A 15,762-nucleotide genomic window follows, 5' to 3' on the forward strand; every position below is an offset into this window, starting at 1 on the left:
GGCTCCTTCTACACCATTTGGTAGGGGAGGTATTTAGTTTAGTTGGGTTCTTTCTAAACTGATGCCAAACCCAATTTTGTCCCTGCATATCTGGTCTGTTTGTGCCCACAATGCAGCGATACATCTGGAGAAGACACTTTTTCATATAAATGAAAATCTGACTTGAACTTCTTCAGGTGGTTGATGTGTTTATCAGCTATTTACAGGACTTGATTTAATGCTGGGGATGTCACACTTGAAGTTCTTTTTTCAGAAAAGCAAGGTGTCTTGCAACCTAAAGCAAATAATTACAAAATAATGAAACTCTTTGCACTATAAACTGTTAAGGTTATTGTACAGCTATTACAGTCTTTTACATACTGATACTAAGGAATACCTTGCCTTAAAACACAATAAGCCTTTTCCTGACAAACTTCATTTTGGGAATAACTGGCACAATAACTAACATTTGCTAGGATTTTTAAAATAAATAACAGGAAAAAATCTGATGAAATCTGTCTGAGACATGAATAGCAATATGACAGGTCTTGGCAGCCTGTTGCTTTCAGCACACCCTCTAGTATCAAGTGTAAAACATTGAAACTTAATTGTAACTCATATTCCAAAATGTAACACTCAAGCCCACCATATGTACTTTATGAGGAAGATGGAAATAAATAAGGTCTTAATACTCTACAGTGCAAGACTTTTTGTGCTGGAACAATATTTTACACAATTTAGAGCCTTTCATTCAAAGCTCTTGCCACGTCACAGTGGGAGCTTAATGCTGCCTTGAGGTTTAAAGCACGATGAGGTTCAATAATTTAGCTGTTAATGGCTTCTTTCCATATATAAATGCAAGAACAACCTTAATTTCAGCAGTTTTTTTGTTTGTTTCTGTTTTTGGTTTTGTTTTTTTTTTTTTTTTTTAATATTTAAAACATGCCTTCAGTGACTGCATCAGTTGCTAAGGTTTAAATATCAGCTGAGGGATACCTCCCCACAGTGTTGTTCAAGTGTACAAGGAAGGGAACATACCTCATTCAGAGAATCCTCCCAAGATGAGTCACAATGACTGCCACTTGCCTGGATGTCTAAGATGATATTAGGGATCCAGTTTCCTGGAACAATGAAGCTACTGATCACTTGACATTGAATAAGCAAAGAAAGGTAAGTGGGCAATGCAAGTTGTTTAGGGGTAGATAATTATTCTACCTCCTAAAAAAATATTCTGATGCTTCTTAAAAAAAAAAAAAAAAAAATCATGGAAGGTTTTGCTGGATGAACTATTTGTATTTCTGTTAAGTGAGTATTTGAAAAACGTTCATGCATCTAGTGTGTATGTTCTTTCTTTGGAAAGGTGTGTTTTTTCTTTCTGAGCAAAAGAGAGCTACTGGATTGTACTGAACAAACAAAGTATTCAAGGAAGAGTCAATCTCTAGTATTTAATTACATGATTAGTCTGCTTTAGTCAAGTCCACATAGCTGTGATATTCTTATTTTACCTTTCTTTCCTGTTCTGCTGCCGTGATCTAGTGTAGCCTTCCTAAGTTTCTGAACATATCGTAGAATTCCTGTTAGTGGTACTCGTTGATCATTTTCATATGCTGTGATAAAAACTGAAGGATAGCACTGAAATTAAAAACCAAAAGCAGTTAGATACTTGACAACTGATGATCTATTGAAATGAGTAAGTACATTTTTCTCTATATATCCAGGAGTTCTACTTTTTGTGATTTTTATCTAGAATGTATCTATTACATGATTACTCTTTCTTGAAAAAGCATCTTGTATCACTAGCTGAAAAAAGCATTTTGATCTTAAAAATGACAAATTGATATTAGAGGATCATCCGCTTGCAAAAGATAATCCAAAAACCATGCTCTCACTACTGCTAAAGGTGTGAAACGTCTGCATGCTGATGGTTACACAAAAAAGGAGTAATAATCATGGAATGGTACATCTTTAACAGAGCAGTAGTTGAGATTTACTTTTGTAATTTTTATATGCAAGAGTATTTTTAGTATGGTAAGATCTATTAGCTATGTAACACAGCTAACATCCTTCAACTAAAGCTTTCATCTGAGATAACAGTATCAAAGCCATAGAGCTTCTTTTCCATTTCATTGTTTGCCTCTGATGTTTAATCAGTGGAAAGTACCATCTTCCTGCTGCAGTGAATTCTGGATAACCCAGTAAAACAAAGGAAATATTGAAATAGTTACTGATTGTGTTAATGATTCGTTTTAACATGAAGTTAACACAAAGCAGCAACAAAGTTTTAAAATGTTGGGTTATGAAGCAATGAATTTATATTTTTAAAAAGTTTTTTGTTGTTGTTGTTGTTGTTTTTTTTTACAATTATTTTCCTACGAAGCACTACATTTTACTACCCCTCCTGTGTGGAATACTACAGTAGTTTTACCTGTGGCTTAATATTGTGATAAGGACAATAGTTTTTGATGTACTTCATACATTTTTCATCTGCTAGTGGATTTCCCCATTCTTCTTGTTCTTCAATTGACAGTGGGAGATGAGTTTTCATCATTGTATTTAGAACATCTACAAAAGGTGCCTTAAAATTATTAAAAAGAAGAAAAGAAGGTAAATTTTGAATTGGAATGTTTCAATTTCTAAAACTGGTAAAAACAAAACCAAAACAGAATACAGCTAAATGCTATAATGAAGGATCTGCAGCAGCTCACCTGTAAAACCATGGCTCTGATAAGTTCTGGATCACTGTTGCAAATGGCTCCTGCAAGAACTCCTCCAGCACTGGCAGCTGTTAGTGCTGTATATTTTGGCTGAGAAAATCCTAGTTCATGCAGCAGCATGATGCAAGCCTTAAGGTCATGAAGACCTTTGAGTTTGTTATGCTGGCATCCATCTTTGTGCCACCTGAGGCCTAGCTCTCCTCCACCCCTGGAATTTAAAACAATTCAAGTTGGAGTCTGTTTGGAAAATGTTGCAAGTAAATCTTCAGATAATAAAAGACAGCAGCAGCCACAGAATTGCTAAATCATTCCTTGTCTTTCCAATTAACTTTCCTTTCTTCCTGTCTTTACTCACTCCCCACTCCTCCCCTTGCAGCTAAAACACACTACTTACAAACAAAAAAAAATCCTCACACAACGACTGGTGAAAATGCTATCAGCACTGTCAGAGTAGTCAATACAAAATCAAACACTGATATAATCTTTTTATAGGAAACTATTAAAATGGTAATGGTAACTGAAACATTTGCCATTTTTATATCACTATCACCAGATTTATTATTAACATTAAAAGACTATTTCTCAGCTCTGCCAAGATGCTCACATTCTTTTGTGCAGCATAAGATTTGAGACTGTCAATAAGGTTCATTTTTTCTAGTTTGAGTTCAAAGATGAGAGGAAATGTAGTATTTTTTACTGCTTATAAAATTTTAAGACTAAATGTGCTTGTATTCTTTTCCATACAACCACAACTCTGGTTCTAATCCACCTAAAATGTCTTTATTCCAGGTTTAAGTTTAAAATCAATCAGAAGATTAGTCTGCCAAAATTTTTCATTGATACTGTTTAGAATTGATTTGCATCACAAGACACTTGCAAGGATGGGAGGAAGAACTGCACAATGCTTGCCATTTTATTAACAGACTGTATATATTTATATGTTGAATTTGTTTTGGAACTGGTATTTCAAACAATCCTCCTCTAATCCTAAAGTGACGATCTTCACTTACCCACTGAATTGTGTCTCCAATATTGCCTGTTGTATGACCTGTTTTTATGAAACTAATAGGCTTGTAGCTAAACTGGGGACAGGATTTAGTAAGTAGAAAAACACAGAGGCAGCTTAAATGTTTAGTTGTAGAAAGGCAAATGGTTTTCAGAAGGCACAGACTTAGCATTAGTACACAGTGCCCTCAAGAAAGCAGGTGGTAGCTTATCACTGCCATTTGAACATGTCAACAGTTGTGGGTTTTTTTTTTTTTTTGAGCAAAGAAGAGGTGAAAGATAATGGGACTTCAAAAGATTAAAACTTAATACATAATCATACTGTTGACTTAAGAACATGAACACAGTATATGGTCTTGAAAGTAGATTTATTTTTTTTCCCAGAGGAAAATTTACTTTTTGTTTTAAAAGGGACTTTTGTGAATTCTAAAAAGAGGTGGAAGTGAAAAACATGAATTAGAACTAAATGGAGGGGAGGTAGGGGGGAAAGGGGAAGGGAGGAAGGAACATTTCTGTACCTCTTCAGCTGTAGATCAACAAATATCAGAATATCCCACAAATTAATTCCATTTTATATTTGACTTACCTAACGTGGCAATATGCTAATATCCAGCCCTCTTCAATTAACATCAGCTTCTCTTCTCTAAAGCTCATGTTCAAATCTATGCCATAAGCTCCATATACATGAACTAGAAGTGGTTTCCTGTGTAGCTCTTTAGAATTCATATTATGAAAAACTGTAATTGGCACCAAAGTTTCATCCTGGAAATGAAGGAGTATTTCAGACATTTCAGAAATCTCAATGACACATGGCAATGAAAACTTCAATTATTTATTTTAAAATGTGTTTTTTTGATTACAGTAATTTTTTTTCACTTAGATTGTACAAAGCACTCTTGAAAAATAAAGCAAGAGACTGAACCTCTGCTGTGTAGGCTTATAGATGCAGAGTATAAAATTCATTTAAGTGCAACACCTGAGGAGTTTTTAAACTACCAAAGCACCCAAGTCTTCCTTCTCCCTTGAACACTGAGAATATCTATTATTAACAAAATAGTTTACCACTTACTGCAGCACAAACTCTTTATTAACATCACGATTTTTTTAAACTCAGGCTGTTAAAACTTTCTTTTCTTGATCTATGCTGTGTAGATGGTTGTGGGGTGTCCTTTTCAGCAGCTGACATTTTTCTCATTTATCATAGATAACACGATACCATTACATCTATTAGTGAGTCTGAGTTATGCTGTGCTGAGCTTCTTGACTGATCACATACTGTTATCTCCTCTAGCATACCCAGATCAATGAAGAAAATCTCATCACGACTTTCTTTTTCTTCTCTATAGCACTGGAGAAAACGCCCACTGGTAAGTACAGCACCAACTGCTCTTTTACATTTTTAATCTCTATTCCCTGCCAAATGCATTTTCTACAAATGGGTGGGGAGGAAGGGAAGAATAAAGGGAATGGGAAAAGGACTGAAAAGTCTTACCTTGCTTTTAGCTAGTAAACGTGTAGTGTGACAATTCATAATAATTGGTACCTCTTCTGCAGCTTGTTCAATGAGATTATTTTCTTTAAATGAATATGCAAAACGCCTAGGGGGGTGTACTGGGGAGGTGAGCTGAAAATAACAAGTGCTGCTGGTGTGTTCAGGATGAGATTCCAATTCAAAGGCACAGGCCCATGTAGGTAGCTGAGAAAACAGAGTGTTTCAAGTGAGACCCTTACACTGCTTCTCTAAGTTCTGCCTAGTGTGTCCTTCAGAGGAAAAGATTTTGAATAGCAAGCTAATTATCTGCAGCTTGTATGTAACACAAGCTGTATTTCTTTTACATTCAATAATAGAACGGTCAGAAAGTGAAAGACTTTGGTAAACTTTGCACTTAAGGCTATTGGATAAAATTCAATAATGAGATAAAACAGAAAAATAAATCTAAATTAAAATCCAGTTTAAAATGGGCATTTGTACAGTTTTTTTTTTTAAATAAAACATTTGAAATGATTCTGCACTGTTTTTAATTTTTAGATCCCATTTCCCCTCTGATTTCCAATCCTGCTTGAACATGTTGCACAGCCAAGTCCATGTCAGTTGTTATGCTTTTGCTGTGAGTTAGCTCAGTAATGCTAAGCCACCAAAAACCCCTGCCTCTTAACTTTGTTCTTAGTGCCAGCCATTGTGAAGAACAAAACCTTTTCCTGGCACATTTACCCTCAGACACTTACTGCTATTATATTTAAGATTTTTAACTCCACTAAGAATAAAAGAAATCAAGATTCATTCTTTGTGAGCAGCAGGAACATAGTCAAACCCTCTGCCAGGCCATTGCTTGCTCGAGTTAGTTTGTGAGAGATTTCTGAAATGGCACTAAAGTCAAAGTTCTCCAGAGTAACTGCAGACTCTCTCTGAATAAATAAACTAAAACTATTTTCAAAAATGAAAGGTTTCAGAGACCATACAATGTACTTTGCTGAAAACCTTTTCTCTGTAGCAGTTTTATAGAATGCAGCCTTGGAAGCTTGTTGGAATAAACTTGCAAGTTCTTCAGATAGTACTTCTCAGGCAAACAAATCAATTAAATATTTCAGCTAAATGGTCTCTAGAAGCTGTGGTTTTGAATGGAGACACTTTATTTGTATTCCACAAGTATTTTGCAACATGTAGAGAAATGAAAAAATACTTGACACAAATTGTATTGCAATACTAAGTTTTCCCATTTATTTTGGGTCAGCGACCATATTTGTCTTTTGGATATTCTAGCCTTCAATCTGAGGGAGGGCCATGCTTGCTTCCTTGCATAGGCTGATGAATGTAACCACAAAATAAGCCTGGTAAAAATACAGTGTATAGGGAATCAAGGCTTATTTTACTTTAGAAATCGACTGTATTGTAAAGAGTGTGATGGTAGCAAGTTGAGGAAAGAACTGACTTGTATTAGAGCTGCTCTTTAACTTCATAACTGCTACAATAAGCCAGCACATGAAATCGTGAAGAACATCCACAGGTAATATGATTAATCATAATTATGTATTTGTCACTATTAGTTTTCTAACCACTTCTACTTTTGTTTTGTAATGCTATATTAAATAGTGCTGGAAAAAGTATGTTGCTTGAGCCAAGCTAAAACATACCTGTATTGATTGAATTGAATGTGAAACAAAAGCAATCACATTTAAGTACAGACAACCAGCTTTCTGCAGGAACATAATACAGTGATCACGGAACATCTCCAAGTCTATTAGCTTGGTTTTCTCTTCCAGTGCATAAACTAACTGCCAGTTCTCCATGCCAGTGGAAGCTACTGAAGCCTTCATCAACTACAAGAAAAAATACAAGATAAAGTAAGAGTTATAAGTTAGTGACATACAGGTGATGTCACTCAGCATTTTAATTACAAAAATTTGTTGATGACTGAAACTGGAAAGTTTTAAATTCCCTTTACTTGGGCAAAATGGAGAACAATTCAGTAACTGCCTACATATTGATAGCAAGAGAGATCTGTGTGACAGATGGCAATTAGATTTTATAAGTCTATTTGCAATTGTTTTGTGTTCCTTTAAGACAACTAGGTTGGGTTTTAGAAGCGATGTAATGGGAAGGTTGGATCAAAGCAAGCTGAATGTACTTTATTGTTTTTTCCTTAGTTAGGGGTAGGGAAATGTTTAAAAAATAAAAGATTGTGACATTTGAGTGACTACAATTTACATTCTTGATTTGGTACACAAGAGCAATTTAGATGTGTACTGTGTTGACAGTAGGTCATCTTTCCATGTCTGATGCTCAGCACTACGTACAGAACAAGATGCTCTCAACTGAGCAGTAAGGCATTTTCTCTCTCCTAGTAAGTGATGTACTTTTAGCTATCAAAGTAAGGCTGCCTCTGAAAACATCTGAATGTGATTAGAAAAACTGATACTCAGAGAAACAAATTTATGGAAAAAATTTGTATCTAAAGTTATTTGCAAAAGAGTTTTCAAATATCAAATGCCTTCCCTGTGTCCCCTAGAACTGTAAGCTGTTTGGTTATATAGACTGAAATCAAATTATAATAAAGGGGAAATGGGGTTTATGCCAAGAAATGAGTATGCTTTTCCAAAGAAGCTGAGTCAAATCAGCATGCTATAGGCAAGACTCCACATATTACTTTCAGTCTTTAAATCCATGCAACCCTGTGTAATTCTCTTAAATTATTTCAGTAAGGTGTGAAGCAGAGAATTAAAATCTAGCTTTACTATTTCTGTGGTCTGCAACAAGCATCTGAATGAATCCTATGACTCTTATTATTGCTTAAGGTTACCTTATATTCTGCAGGTTCTCCATATGAAGTGAGAATATATAAGTCATTGTTTCTGTGCTCAACGTGATAAATGACCCCTTTTGTTCGGGCTTGCACAAGAACAGGTAACTTAAAAGGATGCCTGCAGTCAATCAGCCAAACTTCTGAGGTTGTCTTGCTGTTGCTATTGATCGTGAGGAAACGTCTATCTTTTGTGCAGTATATGTCCACAAAAAATCTGTAAGAAATAATTTTAGAAAAGCTTAAACCTGACTAATATTCAGAAAACACAATTAAATCAGAATCGTGGGCTTCCAATTACAATGTAAGAAACAGCGAGCCTGTAAATAGGCTGGAGAGATTTCAGACTACTTGATTCCCAAACCCACTTTTGCTACATTTATCCCAGCATTCAAAAACCCAGTTTTGTGTATGGAACCTGAACTCTGCAAGGAAAGCAGTTCAGTTGTTGTCCAAATGTATCCAAATTTTTGAATCATTCAGACTGGAGGGTCTTAGATGTACATGGGCTTTAAAATTCATGCAAAACAGATTTTTTTTTTTTCTGAGATAGTAGCCCTATTTAAAAAAAAAAAAATCTGAAGAATAATTGAAGTTAATAAAACTAATGAGTAACATGTGGAAATTGCAATAAAAAAGTAGGAGCTATTATACTATAAGGGTAAATAATTAAAAAGCCCAAGTGCTACTGATGTAAGAAAACAAAAAAAGCTTAAAAGAAAAAAAAAGAGAACATAGGCCTTTATAAGAACAGAATGGTCAGTGTTGAAGTGACAAAGCTGGAAAATGGGAACTGTTTCTGGAACTCCATTGATTTTAAATGCTTCTAAAATCTAGGAACAGAAAATATTCAGCAGTGCCTAGATGCTAATATTGGACAAGTTCAGGCTGTAAGTCAGTTTCAGGTTTCTAAATGAGTCATGCTAATTAATTGAAATGTCAAATCTTGGGGCATAGGAGTTTCTTTGCCATTTTGAATCTTTAAAACTAGTTGTCTTTAAAAGAAATTGCAGGGTTGAGTAATGTATTCTGCACTGACAGCAATAATGAACCTTCTAGACTTGAAAATATTTGACTGGTGAAAGAAAGGAAGCCTTGGATAGCATTTTTCACTGCCTTTAATTATTTGCAGGTGTAGGAATTCCAGTTTCTTTGGTACAATTGTTTTGTCTAATTGCACCATCTTGACATTTTTAGAATTCCCACTGTCTGTGTCCGCAAGTAATCAGTTTTCTGCCTCTAATCCACTGAAATTCAGCAAGAGTGTGCCACTGCATTCAGTATAGATTCTAACAGTTTGACTCTGTTGACCTTACCTCTAAGAGAGTCAAGCTGAAATGCAGGTTACACTTCTCCCCAAGGACTCTGACCTTCATATCACTTTTTTTTCCTTGTAGCTTTTTTTTTTTTTAAGGAAGTCAAGATATCTTCAGCTTCTAAAAAAAATATTTGACTGCAAATAAAAGAGTTGGTGGTATGTAGAGCAACCTCTCTATGGCAATGAAAAAGAATGTCTTGCCATCTCCTATGAACAACTGTGTTCAGTCATGAGCTGCACTAGCACATGAACCTTTAGAGTAAGTTTCTAGTAGATTAACTGTAATGACTATGACCTTCAGAATTATGCCAACAGTTTCCCTGTGGGGACGTGTCAGGCCAGTGCAGTTTGATTTTACAAAAGTATGTATCAACTACAGATAGAACATATAGATCTTATCTACTCCATCTCATCTGCAGACTTTTTTTTCATTTACTAGATGAATATATAAAGGGTATTTCTTTACTGAGTATGTAACTTGAAGTAAGAATAATCACAAATATTTATGGCATGCTGTACAAATCTATCATTTTAGTGCTACCTGGTTTAAAAACCAGTTCTGCTCTCAATTCAGCAAGAGCCTTGTTGTCTTCCTAAATCACTGCTTAAAGAAAGGTTATTGAGAGGGTATTCAGTCAACAATAGTTCTCTCTCTGTGAATGCTGTAATGATTTTGCTCATCCATTACCCAGAGCAAGGATTAGCCTGAACTTCAATGTTTTTTAAAAAGTTGTATCAGACATCAATAGCAGAGAAAACAAAATGAAACCCACAGTCTGGTTTACTCTGTATGAAACTGTCACGCGTTCATTAAAGGACACCCTGACCTGAGACTGACCTTGACATTTATAAACTCAGCTGAACTCGTGAGGTAACAGAAAAGTTAAATCGCTGCTGATCACATATCAAGAAGAGAGGAAAATACATTCCCAGACAGCAAAACAGAACTTAAAAATGCCTTCTACTGTTTGAAATGTGATATGGAAGAATTTGTTTCAAAACCAGTTAGAGTCTACATATTGAATACTACAGAATATGTTAAAGACTTATTGTATTTTAGATGAATATTACCTTGCATCTTGTTCTGTGTAAACTAACTTAGTATATTTCTCACTAGTGAAAGTGGTCATGAACACATTCTGGCATTTAAGGTTCTTCTGACTTGTGTAATACAGAACATCATTTGTAGCCCATTCTAGAAAGAAAAGAAATGCATATAAAACTTTGAACAGTATATATATACTATTACTGAGAGAAAATGGAGCTCTGTGAACATTGGACACAGTGTTGAAATCACAAGTGATTGTATAACCTAATTCTCTTTCTCATGCTTAGGGACCACTAGGTATTTCAATTACATCTGGGTAAATTTATGAAATGGGTAATGGCCATTTTTTGTACTCTGTCTGCCATAATCTAACACACCTACACAGGCAACAGTGAGATGACTTCTGAAATATATGGAAGTTTGATTAAGGTAAATTGAAAAAAAAAAAAAGCAAGTTTCTAGCAGGCCTAGAGCTTCTACTGTGCAAACATGGCATTAAGTTCTAGCTTTCCTTAATGCTTTTAACTAGGTGTTTTTTCCCAGTGTTTTAAATTCTTGTCCTGCTGAAGCAAACTGCTTACTAAACTATTTATCCTTGATGACATCTAGCAATATAATATGAAATACAAGACGTGGAACATTGTATGCACTCTACTGTGGTATTTTTTGCTCTCTTATTTAGTATGCTATTAAAAAAAAAATCCCATTTGTTTAATTCTACATATTTGTAACAGCAGTGTAAAACTCCATCATCTGTGCTGAAAGAATTGATTGAAATCGTGATTGTTTTCATTAAGTTCTGAATTATGATCACATCCTGTATACTTAGCTGTACTGAGCACTTACATTCTTCTCAGAGGAGTGCTTACAGCTATCAGTGACTTCAGTTGAAGCTGCAGAGGTATAATACCTACAACTTCCCATAAAAAGATCCTTATATTGCAAATAGTTATGTCAGTAATTTTTTAAAGAAGCATGTTGAATTCAATAAGAAGAATGATGTGCAAAAGTGTTCAAACATACAAATCCTTGCTTTTATAATAAAGGAAAACTTGTATCATGAAAGGAGTCACTCATTCGTATCAAATAACTTGTAATTTTACAGTGTAGGAGAACACATCTCTGAAATAAGAAACTATTCAACAGCTATGAGGATTTAAACTAAAAAAAACTTGCTTATTTTTTTTTTTTAAGTACTATCACCATTATTTGTAGACTAAAAGCAATGTTGTACTGGAAGTTGGTGTGAACCATAGGATCTTTATAAACAACTTACCAAAACTAAACACATTTGGAATTACTTCTTCCACAATGGGAACATCACCAATTTTCGTAATAACACAGGTTGCCTCTTCAAAATTTTCACTTTTTAAGCTGGTAGCCAGGTACCTCTCATCTGGTGAAATCCTGATCCGTTTAATAAAGGCACCAGAAAAGCCCATATCTTCAGTGCTGAATAAAATGCGAACATTTCCTTTATCTGTTGTATTTTAACAAGTGTAGGAAAAAAACAAAACAAAACAAAACCAACCTGTAGTTGAGGTGTGCCAAAATGAACAGTATTTTTTTATACTAGTATTTAATAAGTACACTTACAATACTACTGAAACCAAGGATTTCTTTCGTGAGATATCTACAAATGCATTGTGTAAAAATATAATTACGCATACAATAGCATTTGGTCAATGATTTAAATTTTGAAGTATAGCTTTTAGGTATTTATTTGTTTGTTTTATGTTTTCTTTATAATCTCTTGAAGTACTTTACCTTTTTTAGCATTTTAAGTTGGGGCTCTGAGAGGTTGATTCTCAGTTCCTTTCCAGGAACTTGCCTCAGTTTCAGAATACACCATTCCTTTACTCTTTTCACCCCACCTTTTCAGATTCAGGATTCCAGAATTATTCATTTATTGTTAAATAGTATTTTAAAAAACTTAAAATATTTTAATAAACAGCAAATATGCTTTAATTAAAAAGTGTACTAATCATGTACACACAACAATTTTAAAAAATTGTAACAAGTTAGGAAAATAAATCCCTTACCATCATCTGCTTTTGAACAAAATATGTAACCATTCTCCTCAAAGTAAACGTTTCCTCCAAATCTTATCTGTTCAATGCAAAACAAACATTTTTCAATTTAAGCTATAGATTATCTCCTTAGAATCCCAACAAAATTCAGTGTTCTGTCCAGCAGAAAAGTATGTAAATGACAGAATACAGCACATATTTAATATTGAGTAGGGGGAAGAGGGAATTACATACATCAGAAAGGTTATTTTAAAATTAGGGTATTTAAGCTACCTATACATACTCTAAATTTAGTGAATGGCTCAGATCACCTGCACTTGCTCCTTGTAGTCTTAATTTTCATCAGTTACAGAGAATTGTGTGATCATCTTTTGTTTCTGACTATGGTGAAATTAAGGTCAAATATACTAATAGGTATGAGCTATTCTCAGTGTGTGCTGTTGCTATCCACAATTATTAAAAACTTCAACACTTGAACAACAACACTTGAACAACAACAAAATAACTATTTTAAAAGTATTTTACAACAGGAATGACTTTGCTGCAGTGACAAAAAAAAAAAAACGTTTGTATTTTTTTTCACTCACCCTTGGGCTTTCCAAATGGAATGTATACTTGTTGTTCAGTTCTTCTATTTTTTCCTTTATTCTTTTTGTCAGAGCTTTATAACTTCTTGAAATTTTATTCCAGTTTTCCTGCTCTGATTTTAGAAGATCTTTGTACAAAAGCTCTGATGCTGTTATGGATGTGAGTTTTTCCCTTTTACAATGGATTTTTGTCCCCTCCTGTTGAATAAGGGAAAAAAAAAACAATGGCTACAAACCAGTATTCTGTACTCCAGTATGAATGTACTGAGGCAAGAATGATATTTCCTGAGCTACAAACTGACCAAATCAGCTTTGCATTACTACAAGAGTATGAATATGGCTTTTGGATATTTAAAAATACTTTAAAAGTCTCTTTCAAGTACACGTATAATCTTCCTCTACACCTTGTAAATTTTTAGCATCCAAACTTTTTGGGAGGTCTCACAGGGCACTTATGAAGCTCACGATGATTCCCTTTCATTTGGAGAAGTTACAGTACACCTGAGAAAAAAGCAGTCATCTAGAAAATCTTGAGAGGATAGTAGAAGATCTCGGTGACAATGTAATGTTTGCTCCAGCCAAACAGGCAAAGACCACATGACTCCTGAAACTAGTGCTGTAGCCCAGCGTTTGTGATCCTGTTACAGAATGGCCAGTGCATACATGCAGCTACAGTTTCTCATACATCAAGAGTTCAAGTACTTTCCTTGAAACATTTATCTACGTTTGTGGCAGAGACATAGCAACTGTTACGTGATGGTTAGAAATAAGAGGGTTTCAACAAATATTTTGGATTTGATCTTTCAGTCATCTGTGAAGAAACAACTCAGCTTGAAACAGTTTTTGAACAACTCCACATTCATCTGAAAATGTCTAAGATAAAATAAACCAAAGACCAAGTTTTTTTCAGCCAGCTCATCTTAGGATAGGTGGGCGACCTCTCTCTCTCTCTAGACCCCTGATGTTTTTTCCTAACACTCTGAATCTTTCCAGAAAATACTTTTTTCCCCCCTTTGTTGTTATTTTTTACAGATTGTTTCAGCAGAAAAAGCAAGAAAAATGCAGATTGACATCAACACAGTATAGGGAATGTGAAAAAAAGTATGCATCTTTGAACATAACAGAAGCCCTGGCCTTTATTTTCCTGCTTTAAGCCCTTTAGGAAGAACATATTTCTTTGACTTCTGAAAAACAGAGTTGGCTTCCTTAACAGATGCATCAAGACAGTTGCTGACATTGCCTATACATAAACTGCATACCTTGTAGGAAAATAACCTCCATGACAGGGTTCTTCCAGGTGGCACAGTGCTGTTGCGTGGTCTTCTTGACCAGTCCAGGATGTGGCATTTGTTTGGTTTTACTGAACTACAAAGACATAGTGCTCGAAGATGGTTATCCTTAGGATAGTATTTAACACTGAAGCTCAGCCCTCGGACAAAAGATTTCGCAGTCCAACACATGATATCCAAATCCTGTCTTGACAGTCAACCTGAAATTTATGAAAATCCCAAGCTCCTGATCACTTACACTATGTGAAATATACATAACATAACCTGAAGATAAAGCTTCATCTTTCAAAGATCATTAGGTAAATAAGATGAGAACAGTAAAACTGAAGGTGCTTAATACCAAGTGATACATGCAATTGAGCTTGCACATTAACATGCCTCTAAGAGAGTGTCCAGAGGAGGGCCACAAAAATGATCCAAGGGATGGGACACCTCCACTACAAGGACAGGCTGAGAAAGCTGGGACTGGGCAGCCTGGAAAAGGGAAGGCTTCAGGGTGACTTGATAGTATCTGAAGTATTTAAAGGGGAGCTACATGAAAGATGGGGACAGGCTCTTTGGCAGAGTCTGTTGTGACAGGACACAGAGAAATGGTTTCAAACTAAAAGAGGACATAAGGAAGAAGTTTTTTTTACAGTCAGGGCAGTGAGGCACTGGAACAGGCTGTGCAGTGATGGTGCAGATACCCATCCCTGGAGACATTCAAGGCTGGGGGGCTCTTAACAACCTGATCCAGCTGTAAGTGCTCCTGTTCAATGCAGTGCAGTTGGAGTAGGTGGTCTTTAAGGGTTCCTTCCAACTAAGGCGATTCGATGTTTCTCCAGCACATGGTTCCCAGCAGCTGGGAGTTTAGCTCTGCTGAAATTACCAGCAAAGAGCAAGGAAGATGTAACTGTGCATCCGACCAAATGCTGCTTTCGGGAAGTTGGTTCTTTTCTGCTTTAGAAGTATGTTATAACAACAGAATCACTTTCAGGAGGGCCGCTTAACGGCAAAGAGACAAACCCCTCTGCACCAGTAACTCTGATACCTCCACTGTCCTCAACCGCGGTCCCTCCCACCCCCCCGCCGAAGGCCAGAAAAGCCGGCCCCACCCCGCTAGCTCCATGCCTCACCGCGGCAGCACAGCCGTGCCCAGGCCGGGCGGCTCTCCCTCCGGCCGGGCTAAGATGGCAGCGGGCGCGAGCCGCTCCGGTTCACTCAAGGCACTGCCCGTAGCAAAGATGGCGGCGGGGCGCTTCAGCCAGTCGCTGCGGTCGAGCACGGCCGTCGTCAGTCTCTGCGTGCCGCTCGCTTTAGGCCCTCGCGTTTCACACTGCGTTTTACCCGCGGGGTTCTGAACCCACGGAAGCCCCGTTTTGAGGCGCACCCTCACCCCTGCAGAGTCGCGCGCGGTACAGCAGATGCGCCGCGCCCCTCTAGCAACGTGCTGCTGCCATTAATAAAGATGGCGCCCCGCTTCCTCTCTCCCAAGCCCTAGCCCGGCCGGTCCCA

At 36.4% G+C, this 15,762-nt stretch overlaps 1 protein-coding gene across 8 annotated transcripts in view; it reads right to left on the reverse strand.

Moving 5' to 3' along the window:
* PREPL (prolyl endopeptidase like) overlaps window positions 1–15,515 on the reverse strand; it is a 27,339-nt gene extending 11,824 nt beyond the window's left edge. For 4 of the 8 annotated variants that reach the window (XM_090135168.1, XM_090135164.1, XM_090135167.1 and 1 more), the window contains exons 1-14: window positions 15,384–15,515; window positions 14,239–14,468; window positions 12,980–13,177; window positions 12,405–12,471; window positions 11,639–11,842; window positions 10,386–10,509; window positions 7,997–8,213; window positions 6,831–7,016; window positions 5,191–5,394; window positions 4,285–4,460; window positions 2,685–2,901; window positions 2,405–2,554; window positions 1,485–1,611; window positions 1,018–1,100 (exon numbers count right to left, since the gene is read on the reverse strand). In XM_090135168.1, the coding sequence (XP_089991294.1) occupies window positions 1,018–1,100; window positions 1,485–1,611; window positions 2,405–2,554; window positions 2,685–2,901; window positions 4,285–4,460; window positions 5,191–5,394; window positions 6,831–7,016; window positions 7,997–8,213; window positions 10,386–10,509; window positions 11,639–11,842; window positions 12,405–12,471; window positions 12,980–13,177; window positions 14,239–14,439 (2,154 nt within the window). In that variant the 5' untranslated portion in view covers window positions 14,440–14,468; window positions 15,384–15,515. Of the gene's footprint in view, window positions 1–186; window positions 275–931; window positions 1,101–1,484; window positions 1,612–2,404; window positions 2,555–2,684; window positions 2,902–4,284; window positions 4,461–5,190; window positions 5,395–6,830; window positions 7,017–7,996; window positions 8,214–10,385; window positions 10,510–11,638; window positions 11,843–12,404; window positions 12,472–12,979; window positions 13,178–14,238; window positions 14,469–14,995; window positions 15,306–15,383 lie in introns of those variants that run through there. The other 4 variants (XM_031594703.2, XM_090135165.1, XM_031594694.2 and 1 more) reach the window with 4 other exon arrangements.
* Between the last annotated feature and the right edge of the window lie 247 nt (window positions 15,516–15,762).

The sequence above is a fragment of the Phasianus colchicus genome, chromosome 2 (assembly GCF_987193195.1).
Source record: "Phasianus colchicus chromosome 2, bPhaCol1.hap1.1, whole genome shotgun sequence".
NCBI classification, from domain to species: domain Eukaryota; kingdom Metazoa; phylum Chordata; class Aves; order Galliformes; family Phasianidae; genus Phasianus; species Phasianus colchicus.